General features: G+C 46.2%; 1 protein-coding gene across 1 annotated transcript in view; it reads left to right on the forward strand.

Moving 5' to 3' along the window:
• Window positions 1–13,619, forward strand: part of CRACR2B (calcium release activated channel regulator 2B) — a 62,886-nt gene extending 49,267 nt beyond the window's left edge. Inside the window, exons 10-16 of the mRNA XM_065404241.1 lie at window positions 4,488–4,794; window positions 5,033–5,168; window positions 5,767–5,848; window positions 8,778–8,892; window positions 10,813–10,920; window positions 12,277–12,353; window positions 13,535–13,619. Coding sequence (XP_065260313.1) covers window positions 4,488–4,794; window positions 5,033–5,168; window positions 5,767–5,848; window positions 8,778–8,892; window positions 10,813–10,920; window positions 12,277–12,353; window positions 13,535–13,619 — 910 coding nt within the window. The remainder of the gene's footprint in view (window positions 1–4,487; window positions 4,795–5,032; window positions 5,169–5,766; window positions 5,849–8,777; window positions 8,893–10,812; window positions 10,921–12,276; window positions 12,354–13,534) is intronic.
• The last annotated feature ends 579 nt before the right edge of the window (window positions 13,620–14,198 follow it).

Genomic DNA, 14,198 nt, shown 5'->3' on the forward strand with positions numbered 1-14,198 from the left:
CCTACCTCACAGGCGTGTTTGTTTTACTTTAATAATTTTTTTCCGTGCTCTCTGGGAAGCTGGCTGCAGGGAAGGGGCCAGTCAGACAAGGATAAATATGAGAAATGCCATTAAAAAGCAGCATTGGTGTGGTATTAATTTAGATGGAATAGAGAGGCCCAAAGGTATTAACGTAACCCAGTCATAGCCATCATTAAACAGTATTTGGGATTGTTATACTGAGACCTCAGCGTGCTTAGCACTATGGCAAACATACCATTAAAAATCCTTTTAACCTTTAATTAAATATAAAGAAAAGAAAAAAATAATTAAAGACTTTGAAATGTAAAGCATTAAATAAGGGTTTGATTTTAAGAACATCCCTTGGTCCCTTTCCCTTTAGCTGGAGTGCGATTTTAGAAGGGGAAAAACCCCATGTCTGACAGTCTCTTAGGTGGGATCAAAGACAGTCAGAACTGCCCTTCTGGGTAAAAGAGAAGTTAGCTGAGATGAGCTAGAGCTGTTCCTGCCACTGTTAGTCTGATCCCATTTCACCTCACGGGTGGCTGGGATTCTGCTATAGCTGGTAGGTGTGGTGATGTCATCTGGGTCCTTCCCTCTGGCCTAGTGTGGGCAGGACATCTCTCAGGATTAGGATGACAAAGGTGCGGAGTCCCAGGAGACGGGGACGATGGCAGCGACGATGGTGAAGCTAGCTCCAGTAGCCTCCATCTCTTCTTCTATTTTCTCCCCCAAAGTCTCTCTCTTTAAGGGCCCACAAAGGGAATGGTGGGTGGAATAGCCCACCCCCTTGTTGTTTGGTCCACCCATTTGGCATAATAGCTACCACACTGATTTTGGTCCATTGCTTTCCAAGTCCCCATCTTCTGTTGTTACCAAGCATGAGTTCAGCATAGTTCTAGCAATGTGGCCTTTTTGGTTTGAACTCGGTTAGTCTCTGGTTCTCTTGCACCTATTTATAACAGTCATTGCTGACAACTTGACTGACTTTCCACCAACATTTGTTATTACAGGTTATTGTAACATCTTGTGAACTTTCATGCATGTCTTACAAGTGAGCTCCCGCCTCTGGTAACTTTGTCGGCCCAGTTATCACAACAGCTGCCAAGTGAAATTTTCTCCTTAGACACACATACATGTTGCTATCAAAGCCCCTATTGGAGAAGTGATTTTTCTCACCTGCTGTTCCTATGGAGTATGTGTGGCTTTCTGCATAGTACAAGCAGGAGGAGGTCCTGGCACAGATCCCCTTTGAGCACCAATCTCTCTCCATCTGCTGCAATACCTACATGGGATGGGACTAGGTGAACAGGTGTGCCGCAGTTGTGATTAAGAACAATGTGTGCAATAACCACAACCTCTAGCTTTATGAGACACTGATCCATACAGAAGGACAGTGTGATTCCCTACTTAACGGGAAATGCCCGTTTGCCATAATCCTTCCAATCATGACACGGCCTTTAGCACCTCAAAGTACGAAAATCATAAGAAGGGCCCAAATTCAGCTCGCTACTTCGGCTCATGCTGAGAATAAGGCTGGTGATTTTCACTGGGACCATTCATGTGCTTAAAGCTAGGTGTATGCTTGAGTACCTTCCTGACTCAGGGCCCAGAAATGTAATGTATCGGTTACCGTGAAAATCTCCTGATGCTCCCCATTATGACTTCTAATTGCATATAATTCTTTAACCCTTCTTGCACATCCACCCAAAGCTGTTGGCTATTGGTTGGACTCAATTGCTGTACATCCCAAAGCCTTGAAAGGGTTGAAAAACCATCTCCCTTGTGAGGCTGGAGCTGCCATTCACTCCATGGGGTTTGAGCTGGTGCCATCTGGTGCTTGGTCATTTGGCTGATGGATCCTAATTGCTCTTTTCATCCCCTCTCTTTAATTTCCAGGCACCTCAGAGTAAAAGGCCCTTGTTGAAGAACGGGTCAGTGATAGGCAAATATGTGTTGGAGGACAAGCCAGTCAAACGGTTAGACAGGAATCTGTGTCGTGTTAGTCGCATGCCATAAGTCTGTGATCAGCTGAGCCAGCCTGCTGGCCCAGCCGGGGTCCCTAACTGCCCCCTCCCTGCAATGTGGGCCAATGATGGGTTAACTGTTGGAGCTTGGTGGGTTGCAGCTTGATGGGGATAGGAGCTGCTAGCCGGTGTTCTTTGTCTACACATGGGGCTTGCACTGGTGCAGCAACATGGGTGGCTGACTACCAATTGTTGGAATCAAGGCAAATTCCCCATGTAGACAAAGCTACAGAGCTGACCTCCCCTGGATGGTTGTCCCTTTAGTGATGCTACTAAAGTGGTTGAATTACTTAAATCACATGGACTAATTTTAAGAAATAATCTGCAGTTGTGAGGGCCCAATTTTGTCCCTGCAGCTAAAAGAGTCTGCAGTTAACTCCTGGTGTGCACGCTCCTTTAGCCACTAGCCTGTTTACCAGACTTTGCATGCAAACCCCTTTTTTACCCCTGCAGCCTAGTGGCCACATATTTAAGCCCCATTTGAGGTTATAACAAGTAGTACTGCCCCCTGGTAAAAGTCTGGCTTACAACATCTGAGCAAATCACCTGCTGGGAATTTGAACAAGCAGGGGTGGGGCTAGGGCGTTCGGTTTTGTGCCAATAGAAAGTTGGCAACCCTACTCTGAAGAGGCCTTTGCCTCTCAACCCCATATTCCAGCCACTCATGCTTGTGTATCTTTAGGGTGTAGAGGGAGGGTCATGCACATTTCTATTCTCCAAGAGCTGGAGCCCATGTGTGAGCTTTCTCCTGATGGGAATTTCATTCGGTCAACTATTCTCCATCACTTCCAGTCTGACCACCCTATAATACAGGGAGGAAAATGAATGCACTTAGCAGGTAATGAATGTTCACAGCCCTAGTGGTACTGGCCACATTTAAGCTTAGGGGAGAGGGAAAAGAGCTGACCCCTGGCCCATCCACTAGTACCTTGTATTAAATGCGAGCTCGATACAATTGTGAGCATACTACCCTAGGATTAGGCTGTAAAGTAGCCTGCACCTCTCCCCTGCCCCCACCTCATTTGGATCTGGTCCAGTGTCCATGGAAGCTAAAGAAAATCTTTCCATTGCATTCAGGGGGCACTGGATCAAGCGCTTAGTTCAGTTTTTCATCTTCCCTTTCCCTTCTTCTAGGTCCTTAACAATGGCGAGCCAACCTGGCCATAGAACACTTAATAGCTCTCAGCTCCTCACGCGTGTGCTCCAAGTGCTAATGAGTCCTCTGTACCTAATGAATTATTCCAAAGGTGACTGCTCTCCCTGCTGTCCTATTAACAGCATATATGACAGGTTGCACAGGGCAGCCTGCCCTAAGGCCCTATAATCCTCCCTCTTAGTGGAGCCATGGCTTCAAACACACGCAGTGGATGGCAGTCATGCAGCCATTTCACAGCTACTACAGAGTGGGTGATGACCCACTAGACCTTCCCTAGGGAAAAGCTTCGCTGCAGTTGAGAGCTTACAGTTGGGAACAGCCGGTTCAGAAGAATAACTGTCTGTCTGAGCCCAGATCTTTGATTTCTTTCTTCCCCTGAGCCAGTTGTATGTGGTGTTGAAACCCATTTTTTAGAACTGGTTGCAGAGCTAACATGATTGTAAATCATAGCAGTATTGGGTTGGAAAGGACCGTGAGAAGTCACCAAGTCCAGCCCCCTGCACTTGGGGGCAGGGGAGGGAGGGTATGTGAGCACTCAGCTGAACTGTGGATGCTAATAATGGACGTGTTCTAAGGCACACACGTTTGATGAAATTAGAAATTGAAAAACAGTCATCTTGCAGTGTTTTGTTTTTCCTCACTCCCTCCCACTGTTCCTTTCACCCCTGTTTTCCCTTCCCTTTGCCTGCAGCAATAGGAAAAAAGGAATGGACCGGGTGGGGGGTGAGAACCAAGAACTGAAAGAAAAAAAACAACCCCCCACCCAAAAAAAAAAACCAAACCAGCAAAAAGAAATTTTCTATTTAAAAAAAAATCATAAACATTTTCAAATAAACCAAACATCACTATTTTTTGGAAACCTGCCACACAGGATTGGCTACAATTTGTTTTCTTTAAATTCTCCCCCCCCCCCTTTTTTTTTTTTTTGAGCCACTCTAATTACAACACAGACAGTCACCATAAGAGGCTGTTTGAAATGGATGCTTGGGCAGCCTGTCTGTACACCTGCTGGTGCCACCATCTCTGAGTTTCCTTCTAGTTTTGTTCCATTAAGAGGCCTTGAACCTATATAATGTGGGTAAGATCCACAGTCTCAGATCCCAATCTTGCAAACACTTAAACATGTGCATAAGTGTTTGCAGAACTGGGTCGTGTGTGCTGTGGCCTCTCACCTCCCTTCCCCTCTAGTTTCTTAGTGTGTGTGTCCCAGTCAGTATTCTGTGTGCTCTAACTTGGTCACATTGATCATTTCTGGCCCCCCTCATCCCATCCCATATCTGGGGCACACATGGGTCTTGGCACAGACAGCTGGTTCCTGGGGATCTTCCTCTCACTTTCCTGGAGGACATGACTGTGGAAGAGCCCAACCAGAAGAGCTGTAAATACTTCCTGGCCACCACAACGGCACTGAAGAAGGGGAAAGCAAGCAGAGTGAGCTTTGGAGAGGGCCGCACCTCAAGCTGCAAGCGAGAGCGGCAGCAAATGGCAGGGGCTGGCGGGCACCCAAAGATGGCTCCGAAGAGTGATGTCAACTGGAGGCAAACAGCAGATGAATTGGACGATGATGCCCCATTGTCCCCCAGAGAGCAGCCCATTGGCACTGAAACCATGGTAAGCCTAATCATTTAGGGCTCTTCCTTTTCCCTCACGTGCTACCGGGGGGTGAAGGGAGGTGGGGGAGGGGGGGAAGATGGGTGAATCTTGTGGAGATTGAGCTTTTGTGAACCTTACCACCCACCTCCAATCTCCATTGGTCTACACCAGCTGTAGTTCTGGCCCATAAAGCACAACTCAGACCTTGGTTTCTATAAACTCTCTTCTCTTCCCACCCTCTTTTCCCCAAATTCAGTCACCTGAACCAGCCAGCTCTTCCCCAGAACGTCTCTTCAAAGTGGTGTTTGTGGGCAACTCTGGCGTTGGCAAGAGCTCCTTCATCCATCGCTTTTGTTATGACAGGTTATTGGCTGAGATCAATGCAACCATTGGTAAGTGAAAGGGCTCCCCCGTGCTGCCAGGTCACAGCGGTGTGAGCCTCTGGCCTGGGAAATGAGGGACAGAATGACACGTCAAAAAAGGAAGCTTGAAATGATCCCACTGTTGTGTCTCTGATCCATGGCAGTGCAGAGTTACCCATAAGAACCATCTCCTTCAGCATTAGCGGAGTGGATAATTTCTCTCTCCTGTATGTTCCACTCAGCACTGAATACATTGTCGACACTGAGAAATAATGGCCAAGATTTTCCAATAAGGATTAGTGATTCTGGGATGCCCAACCTGAGACACCTTAAAGATCTTCAGAAGATGGGTTGTTGATCTCTGAATTATCCAGGGAGCTGTCTAACCTATTTCTGGGGCAAAGAGAGAGTTGGGAAGGATTGGTGTCTTCACTGTAATGTTATTTCTTTAGACTGCAGGAGCACCCAAAATGAGCTGGGCCCCTCCCCAACACAAAGGAAGACAGAGTCCCTGCCCCTACAATTTTGTTTCACTGAAGTAATTCAGCTGATCCTTTCTGTAGACCTCATTTCCCTGTTTTCCCCTGCCCCATCCTGCAATCACCATGTGCTGTTGCCTCCCCTACAGGTATTGATTACCAGGTGAAGAGTTTAATGGTGGATAACACACAGGTGGCCTTGCAGCTGTGGGACACAGCGGGCCAGGAGAGGTAAATGAAGCATTTGGGTTCCATGCTAGGATTTCATGCTGCCAAACTCACAGCACATAACAGTAAGTGCTGAGAGTGGCTACTGAGCTTGTGGACAGGGTGTGGGAGGAGAGAGCAGATCTGTATCAGGTCCCAAGGAATGTGATGTTCATTTTAACCTTATAGGGATTGTTAGCTGGCATCAGAAGGTTCTGCCATCAGTGTCTGTATCACAATTCCATGCAGGAGATCTATAGGATCTGTGGTTCCCAAGCAGGTCGTGGAGGGGATGATTCTGAGTGTCATGGGAAGGGTGTGAATTTCAGCACACTTGGAGTACTTGTCCACATATTTAAGGTTGGGGCCAGCCTCATCATTAGCATCGGGATACAAACATCATGCATCATTAGCACCAGGATACAAACTTGCTCTGGGCCTTAAAGTTCTCCTACCTAAGTTGATGTGCTCCTGAAAAACAACAGGGCAGGTGGCACTCGAAACAGCTCCTGATGCCTCCAGGAATGTTGGGAAATAATTTTATGTAACAATGGCCCTGGCTGGGATTGAATTTAGGACCTCTGGATTTAAAAGCACCAACCTCTACTTCTTAAGATAAAGCATTAGCTCTTTTAGCTTAGAGCCAGTAACACAATGATAAACCTCTTCTGTGGTCTAGCCACTAGAGGGGACAAAGAACCACACTGTGTTAGAGTGAGCTACATTTATTTACCATGTGCTACTCATGTTTAATTATGCTGTGTTTTCAAATCTGAGTTTACCACTTTAAGGGGGCCATTTAATTTCATGGAGTGTGGCGTAAATGCACTGAAATTGTCTCAAACACTGTGCATTTTTTTCTCTAAATATGCTGCGATGTCAGACCTATCTCATGATGAGGTTGAGTCACAGGGGTGGTGTGACCCTATGCTGGCCACTAACAATGATACAAGTCCCATCTCAGCCAATCAAATTTTGCAATCGAGAAGTGTCATATACTTGGTTATTATAAATAGAGACTGCCCCAAATCAGACACATGTAAAGAAGCAAAATTTCCATTTAAACAAGTTCTTGTAGCCATATTTATGCCAAGGCAGAGGTGTCAAGTGATAGTTGTTTCTAACCTAGTTGTAACATGCTTTCCCTGAATCACTCGGGGACCCCACTTCAGGAAATCATCCCTCCTCAGGAAAGCACTCAAGCATGTGTGTAAATTCCTTTGAAATCAATGGGACTTTAGCATGTGCTTATAAGTAAGCACGTGGCTTTACTGCTTTCCTGAATCAGGACCTTGGAACGGTGCAAAAATCTTTCTTAGCTCTGAAAATATCGATGTAACAGCTCCTAACTGGCAGCACCCAGACAATGCTTGGTATCAGCAAGGGGGACACACTCCTCCACACACGGGAGAGCTTCTTGATGATCTCTTTTGGCCCATAGAAGCAAATAACCACTACATGTGGTCATCACTCCACTGTCTAGTGTGCTCTGTAGTGTCAAAGGTGTTGCTGGAACTCCAGAGACACACAATTGGCTCTCTCAAATGGAGAGTTTTCCTGATGCCAGCTCTTAGGGTAAACAGCGCCCCCTACAGGCCATAGAAGAGAACATGCTCCAAGGGAAGCAGAGTTATTTAGTTTAGAACAGGGGTCGGCAACCTTTCAGAAGTGGTCTGCCGAGTCTTCATTTATTCACTCTAATTTAAGGTTTTGCGTACCAGTCAGACATTTTAACGTTTTTAGAAGGTCTCTTTCTAGAAGTCTATAATATATAACTAAACTATTGTTGTATGTAAAGTTAATAAGGTTTCAAAATGTTTAAGAAGCTTCATTTAAAATTAAATTAAAATGCAGAGCCCCCCGGACCGGTGGCCAGGACCCGGGCAGTGTGAGTGCCACTGAAAATCAGCTCACATGCCGCCTTCGGCACCTGTGCCATAGGTTGCCTACCCCTGGTTTAGAAACATCACTTCCTGCTGCATGTTCTTCTAGCCTTTATCCAAGAGAATGGACTTACTTGTCAGCCTGCGTCCTAAAGAGTCCTTCTAATAAAGCACTGATATGTGGAGATCTTGCTATCTCTACTGCGTTTAACTCAGTGAACAATGTGCCTGAACTAGAATGTATGTTCCCCAAAATACATACTTACCCAAGCCGCTGGAGTTTCTCCTGGAACTCAAATCTATCTGCTGAGTCATCCATGAGGTGGCTGCCTTGTATGAGACATTTGCAAACTGGGGTGAAATAAGATGAAGGCTTTGTTCCTGGTGTGGCTGCACTGGTGAGAGTCCTCATATAGACATGGTTTATTCTGGGTCAATGCTGTTTGCTCTGGTGTAGCTAAACCAGTGGCTGAAATCCCAATGTAGAAAAGGTCCAAGTTACAGATCCACCAAAACGTCACTCTGCAGAGATTTCCCTGCCTCCAGCCCCAGATTTCCCCATGACAAATCCTTCATCTTCCTCCTGATCGCATCCAAATGGACTCTCCTCCCAGTCCTCTTCCTCCTAACCCAGGCCTGGGTTTCCTTCCTGCTTTCTAAACACCACGCTTCTGGACAGATGGTAGTTTACTCATTGATTCACTGCTGCCTTGGGCCCCTCCATGGAGATGAAATCTCAAGAGTCCGAGACACCTGCCTTCATCGCCCCTGTTTGTTAATGGGAATCGCAGCTGGCTCTAGAAAGACTGAGCCTCCTGCAGCTGCCACCAGGCCCTGCAAAGATTCATAGATTCTAGGACTGGAAGGGACCTCGAGAGGTCATCGAGTCCAGTCCCCTGCCCGCATGGCAGGACCAAATACTGTCTAGACCATCCCTGATAGACATTTATCTAACCTACTCTTAAATCTCTCCAGAGATGGAGATGATCCATGTTAAGAAAGGGATAGTTTGCTTGCTTGTTAACGGCTGAATGGATGCTGGAAGTATCTTCAGTTTCATTTGACTTCAGGTTTCGGAGCATCACCAAGCAGTATTTCCGGAAGGTGGATGGTATCTTTGTGATGTATGACATCACTGATGAGTGCTCCTTCGTGGCAGTGCGGAACTGGATGAGTAGCATCCAGGTAAGAGCGAGACATGTTTGGGCTTGTTTTTGACATGCTGGCATTGCTCAAGATTCTCCTTTTACTGCAATGACCCCGCATGGACCTGCTCTAGAAAGGAGGCCATTTGAAGCAGCCATGTTGTATGCTAGTAAAGGCCTGGAAGGTCCAAGGTCTGTAGGGTACTCAAACAGTACTAACCATAATAGCAGACATAGGTAGCTAAGCTACTATAGCTAAGATGTAGTTTGGGTGATTGTAGTAGATAGGAATTTGGTAGTATTCTGTTGAATTATTTGGAAGCCCACTAGTGGGCCTCCTTGTCTTCTGTTGCAGAAGTCACCAAAACCTAGCAGAGCAACAGTGTATTTATGTAGCTAAAGTGTAGCATGTTTGTATATATTTAGTAAACCTGATTATGTGGAACTCAGCTGTTTCCTAATATTCTTACTGTTGTGCATAGAGCAAAGACATGATGATGGTCTGTTTTGATCAAAAGCCCTTTGAGGCAGAGACTGTCTCTTACTATGTGTATGTCCAGCACCTAACACAATGAGGACCTGACCTCGATTTAGAGCCTCTATGCATTATTGTAACACTAATAATAAATAAATTCTCTTCCAACCCCTTTTCCAGTTTGTTGTAACTTTCACAAACACATTATTTTGGGGTGATGTTATTCTGCAAAAATCTCAGTTGATTTGCAAGAGGTTTTGTGTGTGTGTGTGTGTGTGTGTGTGTGAAAGTTTGAAAGCAAAATCATTTCAGATATATTTGAGTTGTGGGGAGAGGAAAGGGGTGAATACTTTCCCTATATGTTCTGAGTAGATATTTTGTGTATGGGTGATGCAAAGCTGAAGCTGAGAATGTCAAACTTTGCTTGTTTTGTAGATCATGCTGAGACATAAAAATCAAGCCAAGGTTGAAATAAATCTGCTCAGTTAGTTTTATTAATAATGTCAGCAAGTTTGCGCATACCCATTAGAAATAGCTTGGTCATTTTTCCCCAAGGAATTTTAAGGATTCAAGGCCAAGATTTTCAAAAATGTCTAGTGATTTCAGGTGCCTTCCCCCCCCCCCCCCCCAATCCAACTTGAAACCTGAAAGGGGCCTAATTTTCAGAATGTGCTGAGTACCTGCCCTCCGAAAATCAGGCCACGGTGGGAACCCAAAAATTGAGGCATCTAAAATCTCTAGTCACGTCTGAGAATTTGGCCTATATTTTTCACCTGTCTCTAAGCCTGAGCAGTTCAAATGCAGAGTAGAATACTTACGTTTGGAGATGGTCCAGGGTCAAATGCTGAAGTTCTTATTCAAGTTGACTTCCAGTGAAGTTATAGGGGGTTTTTACCTAAATAAGGGACTTCAGATGTGACCCCTGAATGACAGCTGCTGCTAAAATGCTATGTGAGGGCTTAAATTTGCTTACCCTGTTTAGCTTGTGGATTTTCAGTTAAGGATGGCTGGGTTCAGCAGGCATCAAGCTGAATGGCTCCAGACCAAGGAAATTCAGGCTCTACAGGAAAAACTGGCAGGACTTTTAAATTCTCATAGGGCAGATTTCTTTCTTTCTTTTAAAAAGTCAGTGAAACTAAATACAACTCCTCCCTTCCCCCTTCCCCCCCCCCCCAATTAAAATCCCATCTCCTCCCTGGCCCACTCACGGAAACCCTGGCATTAAGGCTCGATAAATCAACCACTTGTAATCAGAACATTCCCATGTTTCACTTCCTTTCCCAGTGTCACTTGAAAAGCTTGCAGAACAGTTCCTAAATAAATGAAATCTCCTGGCGAGCTGGCAGGTCCCACGGGGTTTGCTCCTGCTTTCACAAAAGTCAATGGCAAGGCTCCTATTCATGTTGGCAGGAGCAGGATCCAGCCCCGAGGTACTCCTGTCTTCCAGACAGTTCTCACGGGAGCCTTGCTCTGTCTGCCCTGCAGGAAGGGATTGAGGATGGGGCCATGATCTTTCTGCTTGGAAACAAAATGGATGCAGCAGAGAGAGAGACTCTGCACGTGCCCAAGACGGAGGGGGAAAGGCTGGCGAAGGTGCGGCTCTGTATGCTACTCCCCGCTCCAAAGGTTTTGTAGATTTCGCTCTGGTCTGGTTTGCTTGCTCACTGCCATATTTAGGAAATGGGAGGGAACTCTCCTATGCTCACAGCTATTGCAGAGTATGGTCCTGCCCCCACTGGAATCAACAGCCAAGCTCCCCTTGACTTCAGTGGTGCAGGGTGAAGTCCTTAAATGATCATTAAGACAACGATTTTTTCACTGAGGTCGTGGAAGTCATGGAATCTGTGACTTCCAGCGACCTCCATGAATTCAGCCCTGTCGGCCAGAAGCTGCAGGGGTTCTCAGCTGCCACGGGAGGTGGGGCCGCAGCTCCTGGTCGCCGCGGGCAGCGGGGGTCCTTCAAAGCTCCTGGCTGCCACAGGTGGTGGGGGTACCCCGGAACTCTGAGCCAGGGGACCCTGGAGCTCCGAGCCCGCATAGGCGGTGGGGTCCCCCAGAGCTCGGAGTGGCCCCCACAGCTGCCCAACCTTTGCAGGTGGTGTGGGGACCCCTCAGCTGGGCTCCTCATTTTGTCACAGATATTTTTAGTAAAAGTCAGGGACAGGTCATGGGCTTCCATTAATTTTTCTTTATTGCCCGTGATCTGTCCATGACTTTTACTAAAAATATCCGTGACAAAATCTTAGCCTTAATGAGAATATCAAGTGGCCAGCTTGTGATGGACCCTGACTCTGGAAGGACTTAGGGTCTCTTTGTGCTTGGGCTTGGTGCATCCTTAAAGTGAATTTGACCCCTCAGGGTGAGGGTGCAGCCCACTGCATTCCTTTGAAATAGTGGCCATTTAACCAGGGATCTAGCAAGTCTGCCAGTCCAGGCTCCACGCTCTTGGCATACCCTAGTTTTGCCAGGAATGCATTGGTTGATTATGAAATGAGAATTTATTTTCCTGGTTTCAATGCCTAGTGGTCCCTCCTCCCCTTTGCTGAAAAAGACTCCTGCACTGGGCCTTGCTGAATTGAATTGTGTAGTGGAGCATGAGGTGGCTAAAAGACCCAACCCAGTGCTCCCCTGGGCTGCTAGAGCTGTGACACACTCTTGATGCCAGGGCCCCAACCAGACCTCCAGCTGCTGAAAAAGAATGTGCCTATATCACTCGTGGGATGGCACTCTGTGATGCCAGTATTACTGGCGGCATGTGTGCAGCATTCTGTGAGACCCCAGAGGGTTCCAGAGCGGGATGATCTTACATCGTGTATGTGGAGATGAAGGATAATCCTTTGCAAGTGCTGGAGATGAGGAAGGATCGTGTGTGTGTGTGTGTGTGACTAGATGCGGGGAAGGGGGGGTTGGCAGTGGCAGAAGTTATCTTCTCACTCTCCTTTCCTGCAGGAATACAAGGCTGTCTTCTATGAGTGCAGCGCTATGACTGGCTATAACATCCGGGAGCCCATGCTGCATATGGCAAGGTGAGTGGAGCGGAACTACATCACCCTGGTACCTTTTTCAGCCATGGTGGAGCTGCTACACTCTCTCTCAGGTAAAGGCAAGGAGAAGGGGGGTTCATCTGAGATAGAACTTGGTCCCAAATGAGAAGCTGGAGTAGCACATTGTTTTTGGTGACTCAACAGGCTGAGGGGGTCAACATGCCAGGGGAGTGGTTGTTGTCTTCCCCTGTGTGTGGAAAGCACCTTGTTTGGACACTGTCACAACCTAAGGAAAGATCAGAGCTTGTCAAAATGTTTGGACCATTTGTGTTTTGTTTGTTTTTGTGGCCAAAAAAGACCTTTTAAAAAAATCCCCAAATTAAATTTCTGGGTTTTTCTATGAAAACGACAATTTTCATTTTCAGTTTTTTTCAGTTTTTCCTTTCTCCTCCCTTTCTTCTACTTTTTTCATATTTCTTTTTTAGTGGCCAAATGGGAAAAGGGCAGGGAAACAAACAATGTCAAATCTGAAAATTTTTCATTTTTAAATTGTTTCAAAAATTCACAAACATTTTTTGGGGAAACAAAGAAAAAGAATTTCTCTTTGAAACACAAAAGTTTGTAACATCTTTTTTACAAATTTTGACCCACTCTAGTAGTTAACAGTTTATTAAGCTGTGTTTCTAATGTAGTGTAATATTACCACCTAGCTCTTATACAGTGCTTTTCATCAGATCTCAAAGTGCTTTACAAAGGATGCAGCATTCCCATTTTACAGATGGGAAAACTGAAGCACATGACTTGTCCAAGGTCACCCAGCAGGCCAGTGGCAGAGCCAGGAATAGATCCCACATCTTTTGAATCCTAGACCAGTGCCCTACCCCTATGACACACTGCCTCAAATAAATTTGTTAGTCTCTAAGGTGCCACAAGTACTCCTGTTCTTTTTGCAGATACAGACTAACACGGCTGCTACTCTGAAACCTGCCTCCTCTAGTAGATGCTACGTCCTCCTCTGCATTCATTTGGAATTTCTCACCAATATTGTCTGTCTTTTATGTAGCCCAACTCCAAAAGAAGCCCAGCTCTCACTATTTCCCTTCACTCTTCAACATCTAGTTTATTCTTGCCTGATGAGAACCACAGGGCATGAACAACTTGGCAGGAAGCAGGCAATATCAGGCTGCTGTGTTCTTGAACTGCTAATGTGTTGATCATTCCAGGCTGCTGACAGCTCAAGAGGATAAGCAGAGGGAAAGTGCCCTCCACCTGGAAGAGTACCACAAGAGGAAGGGATGCTGCATGTGACGGAGCAAAGAGCATCCCTCAGGAGCATGTGGGGGGTGCACATGGCTGGCTGAGTATCAGCTCCACAGGGACTCAAGGGAGGTGCACTCTTTTCCCAAGAGGGAACATCCAGACGTTAAAATGAAACAAACTTGTTGCAACAGAATAATTCTAATCTACCCCCACCCCTATGCTCTCATATAGCTGCAGCATTCCCCCTCTTCTCCCCCCCCACCCCACCCCCGGGACATACTGCTTGAGATGTTGCATTGGCTGCACAGAAATTGGTTCTCCCCTTTGCTTGTTCCTTTTGTGTCTCACCCTCCGATGGGAAACACACACAGGTGAACGGAGGGTGCCTCTAACACTCCGTTTTAAATAAACTAAAGCAATGTCCAACTGTGTAATAAAGAGATGATTATTTTAAACTTGGAAATAGCACTGGGAGTGTTGGTGTGTCTTAAAGGTGATGTTTGCTTGGCCTTTGGGAGCAGACTGACTAATCAGAGGGTATGTCTACACCCAGCCGCTAGTTCAGCGGTTGGCAATCGAAGTTCTGGGTTCGACTTATCGCGTCTTGTCTGGACGCGATAAGTCAAA

Source organism: Emys orbicularis, chromosome 4 (genome assembly GCF_028017835.1).
Source record: "Emys orbicularis isolate rEmyOrb1 chromosome 4, rEmyOrb1.hap1, whole genome shotgun sequence".
Classification (NCBI taxonomy): domain Eukaryota; kingdom Metazoa; phylum Chordata; order Testudines; family Emydidae; genus Emys; species Emys orbicularis.